General features: G+C 37.3%; 1 protein-coding gene across 1 annotated transcript; it reads left to right on the plus strand.

Annotated features, from left to right (window-relative positions):
* Positions 1-9,416: 9,416 nt before the first annotated feature.
* Positions 9,417-10,402, plus strand: LOC311168335 (taste receptor type 2 member 39-like; the record flags this gene model as incomplete). Its single annotated transcript, XM_084229736.1, has 1 exon — positions 9,417-10,402. The coding sequence occupies exon 1, from the start codon at positions 9,443-9,445 to the stop codon at positions 10,400-10,402; it is 960 nt and encodes a 319-aa protein (XP_084085862.1). The 5' UTR covers positions 9,417-9,442.
* Between the last annotated feature and the right edge of the window lie 1,103 nt (positions 10,403-11,505).

The raw sequence follows: 11,505 nt of genomic DNA on the forward strand, positions 1-11,505 counted from the left end.
TGCTGCAGAACTGATAATCACTGGTTACTTATTTCCCATATCTCCCAATCAGACACTTTCCACTTTAGGAGAAATTTATTGAGTGGATACAGGAAGATACAACTGTCCTAAGGGAGAAATGGGGTCTACAAAGTTGCTCCTCTGATAAAATGTATTTACATTTATTGGGGATAACATGAAATAGTATTTAGATAAAGAAAATCTTGGAGGAAAAAATCATCTTACTGACTTAGCATTAACAAAGATCAATGTCAAAATAAGAGGAAAAAGAAAATAAAAATTTAAATATGAAGACTGCTATGAGAAAGAAATTTTTCATTCACCCAAGAGAACAAAACTGGTGGGGAGGGATCCAGAAATATTGAATTAATGAATAAAAATTAATAGAATAAGAACAGGTTCATATGAAGAGATGGCTATTGATGACTTTTGTTCCAGTATAAATGGGTCAAGAACTAGAGAAATAAATAGGAAACTTCTGGAAGGATGTGTGAGAAATAATTACTGTTACTATCTGTTGATTATAAGATGAAGGAATTAAGTCATTTTAAAACTTATCTGATCCTTGGAATGTAGAGGATCCAAATAAGGGATCAGGGAAAAATAAGAAATTATAATAAAGTGAAAATCAAAATCAATAAGCAACTATAAACTAGAAACATTCTGTAGGAGGGAGAAGAGAGCAGGATCAAAACAGGGGTGGGAAGAGCACAAGGGACTATGGTGATGGTACACGGTGAATTAGTGGTAGGAATTTCACAGTGACTATAACCAAGATGAGAAAGCATACATTGTACAAAAATGAAGACGGATGTAAAAATATATATAAAATAAAAACATATTTAAAAATAAAATAAACTTACCTGTTCCTTGAATTTATGTCAAAATCGTTATCCTATAAAAGAATCAAAGAGAAATTCTGTAAATGAAAATTACCACTGAAATAAAGAACCCAATGCACAGATTTAATAGCAACTTGGATGCAGTTAAGGAAAGAATTAGTGAAACTGAAAACAGATTATAATTATAATTCAGAGTGCATTATAGAGAAAAGAAAGATGGATACTGTACAAAATACAAAGAAATAGCTAAAAACAACCTCCCCTGATCTTGCTCTCACTTGGTCCTTGTCTTGCTCTCAAGGTCCTATTTAGCTCCAGCACTCCAGTTCTCTAGAAGTCCGTAAGAGGTAAGAGTAGCAATCTCAACAGTCCCAACTCACCCACTCTTACACTTTACTTCCCCACAAGCATCCTTAACTCTTCCATGATTGTCCCACTTGGATGTTAGGTGGGCAAATCCATGGGTCCTAGTCACCCTACCTCTCAATCTGTGTTGAGGGAAAAGCAGCTCTCCCTGCCCTCATTAGTTAACCAAGCATATGACTTCTTCCATTGGCCTCCAGTTACTTCATCCTTTGTGTGCTCTTGGGACACACAGGGCCCTCAGGTGTGAGTTCACACAAAGAGGATTTTTATATTGGCAGTGACACACCGATGCTTTCTCCACTCCTTGAGTCCCCCTGCTCTCTCTGCCCTTCCCACTTCCGTTTTCTCTCCAAGGCCACCTCAATCCTGAGCTTTTCTCTTGTTTTAAGTCCCTGCTTCTCTGGCCATATCTTAATAGAAAACAATTTCAGCAACTTGACAATTCTTCAGACTTCCCCTTGGAATTCCTATCAACAATACCCTTTCATCCATAGTAGGAACAACTTTGTCATTAGCTGTGACAAGCAAAGCCTCTTGTGAAGTGCCTTTGGTGATGCCCATGGGCCCAGCTTCTGCCCACTGCTTCTCTGCAGCTCCCAACACTGTGAAGCCCAGACTCTGGTAAGATCATCCAGTCATGTACCCCCTGCCTCTGTCCTCTGTCTCCCACTCTCTCACAGATGTTTCCTGCAAACAACCATTGTTCTCATTCAACCTCACTTGATTTGAGCATCAGAGCTGCAAAATTCCAGGATTTATGGGGTGGTGGCATCCACTTCTCATGCCTTATTGAGGGCCATTGAGATGGTCATTCATTAATCAGCAAGTGTACTTGTACTGCCACCTAGAGGTCAGGTACCATCCTAGGAGTTGAGAATGGGATGTGGTGATGAGCGAAACAAAGAGGCTAGGCATCAAACACAAAGAGGAATGTAGAGGATCCAACAGGTACAAGACTCTAAAGGGACTTGTCCCATTTCTCCTTACTCACTTGGAAGTCTGAGTCAGCAGAAGTGGGGAAGCGCCAATGACAAGAAAAATAAACGCTACAACCAATAGTGGTTGGAAACAAGCAAAGTAGCACGTGTTTATTACACTGCGTTCAAGGGAAATAATTGGAGTTCAAGAATAGAGAATAAAGATGAAATGGTAAAATTTTTAACTGTCCCTGGGACAGAAAAACTTCATGTTTTGCCTTACTTAAAAGAAGCCTTACGTATGAGGAGAATCAAGTGTTATGAAGATTTTCAGACATCTCACCATGAACCTTCTCATTATTAGAATTACTTTATTAACATTATTTAGTTACCCAGATTCCATACTGCAGTAGTTACCATATTTGCCTAACACTATTTTAGAGTTATCTGCATTCATAAAAGTTAATTTGCTCCAAATTGAGAATTCCACTTATCATTGTGTGTCCTATGCTTGTATTTTAAAATCAGAAACAACTTCCCTAAGATAAAAGGGAATCTCTTTTGGTTTTAAATTACCAAGACAGATTGGGTATGTGGAATATTTACCCTAATGTTGGTTAGCCTATCTTTTAAAGGAATGAGACAACTTTTCCTTCAACTTATATTCCTAGTGTTTTGTTAATAATGAAACAAGTATGCATATGTATATGTGTATGTGCAATTATTAATATATATATTTTTTTAATTGGGAGGAGAGCCTGGTTTACAACTCTGCATATGATTTAGAGGTACAAGACCACCCTTCAGTGTACATGACCATATCACACACAGCACCAAGAAACCCACAGTCTTCCACCACAGTTCATTATGCACCCTTTTGCTCTAGTAGCCTCAAGTCTGCAGTCAGTCAAATTTCTAAGGTTTGTTATTGAGTTGGTTTTATGTGACACTTTATTTTGTTTCTCTACACTCCACCTATACATGACATCAGTATTTATCTTTCTTCTCTGACTTAATTTGCTTAGCATAATACCATCCAGCTCCATCCATAATGATACAAATGGCAAGTGTTTACCTTTTTTATGAATGAGTAGTATTTCACTTTGTATATATACCACATTTTCCTAATCTACTCATCTGTCCTTGGGCAATTATGTGTTTTCCATATCTTGGCTATTGTAAATAATGCTACAACGAACATAGGAGTGCATATATATCCCTTCAAATTAGTGTTTTTGCATTCTTCAGGAAGATACTTAAGAGTAGAATTACTGGATCACATGGTATAACTATAATAAATATTTTAATAAATCTCCACACTGTTTTCCACAGGGGCTGGAGCAGTCTACATTCCCTAGTCTACATTCATACCAGCAATGTAATAGAATTTCTTTTTTCTACATCCTCACCAATACTAGTTAATTCTGGCTTTCTGACATGGGTAATTTACACAGTGTGAGATGGTATCTCATTGTGGTTTTGATCTACATTTCCCTGAATACAAGTGATTATGAGAATTTTTCCATGTGCCTGTTTGTCATCTGCATGTCTTCTTTGGAGAAGTGCCTAGTTAGCTCTTCTGCCCAATTTTTTTAATTGGGTTATTTGTTTTCTTTTTCTTGAGTTATATAAGTTCTTTGTAGATCTTGGATATCAGCTGTGTATTGTGCAAATATTTCCTCCTATTCAGTAGGTGTCTTTGTTTTACTGATAGTTTCTTGCATTGTGCAGAAACCTTTTTAGTTTGAAATAGTACCAACTGTTTATATTTGCTTTTGTTTCTTTTGCTGTTTGAGACAAATCTATAAAGTCATCACTAAAGCCTATGTCATGGAATGTTTTGCCTATACTTTTCTGTGTTTTTTATGGTTTCAAGTCGTACATCCAAGTCTTTAATCTGTTTTAGTTATTTCTTGTGTATGGTGCAAGAGAGTGGTGTAGTTTCATTTTTTGCATGACTGTCTGCTTTTCCCAATACCATTTATTGAAGAGATTTTGCTTTCTCCAATGTATACTCTTTGCTCCTTCATTGTAGATTAACTCTCCATATAAATGTGGGTTTATTTATGGGCTCTCAATACTAGTCCATTGGTCCATATGTCTGTTTTTAGTTCCAGTACCACACTATTTTGATTATTATATCTTTGCAGTATAGTTTGAAATCTAGCAATGTGATACTGCCACGCTTCCCTCTTTAATCAGGATTTCTTTGGCTGTCTGATGTCTTTGTGGTTCCATATGAATTTTAGTAATGTGTGCTCTATTTGTTTGAAGAATGCCATTGAAACTTTGATTGGGATTTCATTGAATCTGCATATTGTTTTGGATAACATGACCATTTTAACAATGTTGAGTACTTCACTCCATAAGCAGGAAATATCTTTCCACTTCTTTCTTTTTTCTTTTAACAATGCCTTATAGTTTTCATTGCATAGGTCCTTCACTTTATTTGTTACGTTTACCCCAAGGCATTTAGTTTTTTTAATAAGATTGTTTTCTTGATTTCTTTGCATATAAAAATGCAGCTGGTTTTGTAAATTGATTCTGTAACCTGCCACTTTGCTGTTTCAATTAATTTTTGTGGAATATTTAGGGTTTTTATGTATATTATTATTTCATCTGCAAATAGTGATAGTTTTACTCCTTTCCCAATCTGTATTCATTTTATACCATTCTGTTTTCTAATTGCTCTAGCTAAGATTTCCAAAACTATGTTGAGTAGTAGTGGTAAAAGTGAACATCCTTGTCTTATACTAGATCTTAATGGAAAAGCTTTCAGTTTTTCACCATTGATAATGATGTTACCTGTAGGTTTGTCATCTATGGCCTTTACTACACCAAAGTTTCTTCCATTCCCCCCATTTCTTGAGTTTACTTTTACCAGAAATAGATGTTGAATTTTATTGTGGACTTCCTTAGCATTTACTGATATTGTCATATGATTTTTATCCTTTTGATGGATTTCTGAATGTTGGACTATCTGCACATTCCTGGAATAAATCCCACTTGATCATGGTGTATTATCCTTTTTTAATGCATAGTTGAATTAAGTTGGCTTAGATTTCATTTAGGATGTTTGCATTTATGTTCATTAGGGAAATGGTCTATAACTTATTTTTGTGCTGTCTTTGTTTTTGGCATCAGGATAAAATGTGTTTGGAAGTATCCCCTCTCTCAATTTTTTGGAAAAATTTGAGTATAGGCATTAACTTATTGGTGAAGGTTTGACAGAACTGCCTAGTGAAACCATCTGGACCTAGACATTTGTTTTTGGAAGATTTGATTGCTGTTTCAATTTCCTTGCTTGTGATTTGTCTATTCAGATTTTCTATTTCTTCCTGATTCCACCTCAGAAAGTTACATACTTCGGGCCTCCCCGGTGGCGCAGCTGTTGAGCGCTGGGTTGCGAGGCTGCCCACGGCCTCTGCGGCGCCGGTTCGATCCCCGGCTGCTCCCCGGCCACAGGCGGAGGGTCCCGCATGGCGCGCAGACCTCTCCTGCCGCCCGCTGCTCCCCTCAGCAGTGTACTTCGGTCCTTCTGCCTGCTCTGCTCCCCGCTCTGGCTCTGGTGAATTCTCTCGCCCTCCCGCGCTTCTGACTGTACCCAGTGCATGTATAAACAAAACAAACAAACAAACCAGCAAACAAATAAATAAAGCATGCCTCTATAAAAAAAAAAAAAAAGAAAAAAGAAAGTTACATACTTCTAAGAACTATCCCCTCTCTTCTAGGTTATTCAACTTTTAGCACACAAATGTTCATTGTAACATCTTATGATCCCCTAAATTTCTGAGATAACTGTTGAGATACTACTCTTTCATTTCTGTTCCTATTTGAGTTTTCTCCCCCTTTTTTTGCTTTGTGAGCCTAGCTAGAGGTTTGCCTGTTTTGTTTTTTTAAATAACCAGCTTTGATTTCATTAATCTTTTGAACTGTCTTTTTAATTTCTATTTCTATTTCCTTTATTCCTGCTCTAATTTTTACTATTTCCTTTCTTATACTGGCTTTTGGTTTTGTTTGTTCTTCCATTTCTAGTTCCTTGAGGTGAGATAAGGCTATTTACTCAAGTTTTTTCTTGTTTCTTGATGTGGATCTTGATATGGATCTTGTTTCTTGATGTGGATCTTGTTTCTTGATGTGCTATATAATTCCCTATTAGTACTACTTTTGCTGTGTGCTATAGGTTCTGTTAGGTTATGTCCTCACTTTCATTTGCCTCCAGGTATTTTTCAATTTCTTCCTTAATTTCCACACTAACCCAATAGTCACTCAGTAGTATGTTATTCAGCCTCCGCATAGTAGAGATTTTTCTTGCTTTCTTTTGTGGTTGACTTTTAGTGTAATACCTTCGTGATGAGAGAAGACACTTGAAAGAAGACACTTTCAATATTGATGAATTTATTGATTTTTTTTGTGACAATATGGGATCTATCCTGGAGAATCTCCCATGTGTACTTGCGAAGAATGTATATTCAATTTTTGGAGGGTGTAATGACTTAAAATATTGAGTAAGCACCGTGGTCTAATTCTTTGTTTAAAGGTATGATTTCCATGTTGGTTTTTTTTCTATCTGGTTGACCTTCTCATTGGTGAAATTGAGGTGTTCATGAGCCCAACCACTATTTTGTTGCTGCCAATGTCTGTTTTCAAATTCCATAATAATTGCCTTATGCTCTTTCATTTGGTGAGTGTTATGTCAACCTGTTGTATTGTTCTTTAATCATAATATAGTGTTCATCCCTGTGTCTTGTTACCTTTTTCACCTGGAAGTCTATTTTATTTGAAATAAGTGTGACTGTCCCTACCTTTCTTTGGGTCCCATTTGCTTAGAGGATTGTTCCAAACCTTTACTCTGAGCCTATGTTTCTCTTTGGAGTTCAGATGTATTTCCTGGAGACAACAGAAAGTTAGTTTTTTATTTTCTAATCCTACCAGTTACTCAGTGCCTTTAGATGAGTGAGTTCAATCCAATTACATTTACAATGATTAATGATAAGGGTCCTGCTACTGCCATGTTGTCCTTTGTTTTCTGGCTCTACTTCCTTGTTTAATTTTTAAGTGGATACTATTCAATTTAGAGATGAGTTCCTTTCAACACTTCTTGCTGGGAGGTAGAGTACTGGCAAACTCCTCCTTTCTCTTTGTCTGAGAAGGCCTTTATTGCCCCCTTGTAGCTTAAGGGAGTCTTGCAGGATATAGAATTCTCATCTAGCAGCTTTTATCTTTAAGTATTTTCAAGACATCATTTGCCCATACTGTTTCCTCAGAAAAGTTTGGTGTAAGTCTGACGGCAACTTCAATATTCTTTCTTTGTCTTGAACTCCTGAAGTTTCACCTCTATGTGTCTTAGTATAGGTTTCATTACATTTAGGTGACCAGGTGGTATCAGGCTTGTATATTTAATTCCTTCTCCAAGTTTGGGATTTTTCATCTTTTTTTTTTTTTTTTAGTAAGTTCATGGTTCCCTTCCCTCTCTCTTCCCCTTTCTAGAATACCTATTATTCTTATATTGCCTTTCCTCCTGGAGTTGGGTAATTCTCAAACATGTTTCCTCATCTTCTCTTCGTATTTCTCTTTCTTCTTCCACCTGGATTCTTTGTTCACCGCCATCTTTGAAGTCACTAATCTAATCTTCCATTTGGTCTATTCTACTTCCATAGCTTTCTACGGAATCTCTTTTTCAATATCTTCTTTCTTTTTACATCCTGCACCCCCATTATTTCCTTATTTAAAACTTCAATTCTAGCTTCCATTTATTGATTTTATCTCTCGGGATATTCATATGTTTTTCTGTATTTTCTTCCATTTCTTTGAATTTCTTAGCATGGCAATTTTGAACTTTGTATCTAATGGGAAGAAAATATCTTCCACGTCTTTGTGGGAGGAGTTTGGACATTTGTCCTCTCTCTGTGATGAAATGTTTCCATAAAGAGTCAAGGTTCCATGAATTGTATTTTTCCATCTTACCATTTTGTAGCTTTCTAGGTGGTTATTTTTTCAAGTGTATAAGGGTTCAGTACTTCAACTTTTCCAGAAGGTGGTGCTGTATGTCACGGAAAACTGGTCTGCAGCTGCTCAGTTAGTGGGTGGTGGAAACTCCTGGAGGGATCCAGTCATTGGTGCAAGTGGTGTGCAACAGTGGCTTGTGTTTGTAGTGCTGAAAGCCCTCTTCCCTGGATTTCCAGGCCCATGTCTCTGCCGTCTGTGGATTGTGCTGTCTTGCTTTACAGCATTAGCTCAAGTCCTAAGGGAGTGGGAGATGGAGAGATGGAGCACCATTTTGTACTCTGTCCTCTTCACTAGGGACCTGGCTCACCTGGAATACCTCAGCTCCTCCACAAGTATTTACTGTCAGCTAAGGGTACACTTCCACACTAAATCATCTCAGTCAACTGTTACAAATTTCTTTAAATCCAAGCAGTAGTATGGATTAAGGACATTGGTGTACCCAAGGATTCTCAAAGAGGATACAGAAACATCTTGTATAATACATAACTTTAAAAATTTATCATTTCTCAGGTAATTTGTTTTGCCAAGAAGATCTATCTTTTGAAAACTAATGTTCTTGCTTTATTATTCTTCTTTAAATGATGAAGACGTTATAAAAATCTATCAGGGAGGGAAATGTTACAGACAAGTCAACCCTGTAATTAGTCTTTGGCCTGCACAAAAGGATCCACAGGTATGGGCAGTATGACAGAGTGGGAAAGAACTCACTCTGTAATCAAGTGAGTTAGCTGAATGCCAGGTCTGTTTGTATGACTGTGGACAAGTTATTTAACTTCAGTTTCATCATCTATAAAATGAGATGATAAAGGATATTCTTCACAAGGTTGTTGTGAGGCTGATGATTTATTTCTACATCAATTATAGCTATAGACATATAGATATGTGCCTACCACAGAATAAAAACTACATCTATATTTTTATATTATTATTTTTTAATCAGTTCCCTGAGTTCAAAGGCAAGTCAAACTAAGTTAGGTGGTGACTTAGTGAGCAAGATTGAATAAATCGAGTCAATAAAGAACACAGTTCTTGATAACATGTTAGTGATTTACAAAACAGAATCTACCTAGATCCCATGACTGAACTAATACCAACACATCCATAGGAACATGGGAGTGGATTAGGAACCAAATCCTTCCATCATTTGCATCTCTAGATTTATATTAGAGCTAAGAATTCTGAGATAAACAAATGTAGTGAATTTGGAAATGATGCATCAACTACTTCCTCCTGTGACATTAATAGTGGGATTCTCAAGGATCTGCTCATCAAATGTCCTCCAGACACCAAGAGGAGAAACAACTCAGGATGACTGAAGCCTGCAATCCCCCAGAGAATGGATTATCACCATTTCACACCATCTTGATTTTAACAGTTATAGGCACTGAGTGCATCATTGGTATCATTGCAAATGGGTTCATCATGGCTATCCATGCAGCTGAATGGATTCAGAATAAGGCAGTTTCCACAAGTGGCAGGATCCTGTTCTTCCTAAGTGTATCCAGAATGGTTCTTCAAAGTTTCATGATGCTAGAAATTACCTTTAGCTCAGTATCTCCACACTTTTATAATGGCGATGTGGTATATGATATATTCAAAGTAAGTCTCGTGTTCTTAAATTATTGTAGCCTCTGGTTTGCTGCCTGGCTCAGTTTCTTCTACTTTGTGAAGATTACTGATTTCTCCTATCCCCTTTTCCTTAAGCTGAAGCGGAGGATTTCGGGGTTGATGCCCTGGCTTCTTTGGATATCAGTATTTACTTCCTTGGGTTACAGTGTGCTCTTCTCCAATGACATTTACACTGTGCATTGTAACACTTCTTTTTCTAACCTCTCCTCCAACTCCACTAAGAGAAAATACTTCACTGAGACGGATGTGGTCAGCCTGCTTCTTCTCTATAACCTGGGGATCTTTGTTCCTCTGATCATGTTCACCCTAGCAGCCACTCTGATGATCATCTCTCTGAAGAGACATACCCTGCATATGAAGAGCAATGCCTCTGGCCCTAGGGATCCTAATATGGAAGCTCACCTGGGGGCCATCAAAGCTACCAGCTACTTTCTAGTTCTCTACATTTTCAATGCAGTTGCTCTATTTCTTCATATGTCTAACATCTTTGATGCCAACAGTTCCTGGAATACTCTGTGCAAAATCATCATGGCTGCCTACCCTGCTGGCCACTCAGTGCTACTGATTGTGGATAACCCTGGCCTGAGAAGAGCCTGGACCCAGTTTCAGCACCAACTACATTTTTACCTAAAAGAGTAGACTCTACCACCAAAATCCAAAAGTACCAAGTACTTAGCCTAACCATCTCTGACTTTTCCTCACCTAAGCCTTTCTTTCCTTTTTCTTTTCCTTCCCAAACCTGATCTCATCTTTTTTACCTGATGTGTTTTTATATAAGAGGTGATTTTCATTTCTCTCTTTTACTTCTTGGACATAATCTTAATGATTTTTGACATATTCTTTATGTGAGCCTTCTATTTGTACCTCCCTTTGTCCTACATAAAGCAGGGATTCTAGACACTGGCTACACATTAAAATCTCTAGGGGAGATTGTTAAAATACCAATGTCTTAGTTCTACCATAAATCAATTATGTCAGAATTTCTGATGCTGTAACTTAGACTACTTTTAAAATAAAATTATGGTGATGTGAAATTGCAATGAGAATTGATAAATGCCACCAAAATAGATGAATGCTCTGAAACTTGAGCTCCTGGCAACTTCTCTCATTCCCATATACATACACATGCCTTTTAAAGTGATTCAGATTATTCAGGAAGCTTTCTGAGCAATAGTTAGAAATACCTTTTTTCTCTATCCTCCAAAGACATAACCTGAATAATCTGGAAACATTTAACAAAATTAACACTTCATAAAACACTCTTCAACCTGGGCCTGCCCTGGTGGCACAGTGGTTGAGCGCTGGGCTGAGAAGCTGCCCGCAGCCTCTGCAGTGCTGGTTCAATCCCCGACCACCAGCGAGGGTCCCACATGGCACACAGACCTCTCCTGCCGCGCCCGCTGCTCCCCTCAGTAGTGTACTTCACCAGTCTGCCTGTCCTGTTCCCCGCTCTGGCTCTGGTGAATTCTCTCACCCTCCTGCACTTCTGACTGTACCCAGTGCTTGTATAAATAAATAAATAAATAAATAAATAAATAAATAAATAAATAAATAAATAAATCTTAAAAAAAAAGAAAAACACTCTTCAATCTGAAAAATTACTGTTTAAGAAATTTTCCTATATATAAGATATGGTGTATACACACACACACACACACAAAGATCTTTGTAGCATTATTCATTAATGAAAGGACTTGTATATCCATAATTAAATATTGTATAAACATTTCTTAAAGTGAGAC

Source organism: Talpa europaea (assembly GCF_964194135.1).
Source record: "Talpa europaea genome assembly, chromosome: 3".
Lineage (NCBI taxonomy): Eukaryota > Metazoa > Chordata > Mammalia > Eulipotyphla > Talpidae > Talpa > Talpa europaea.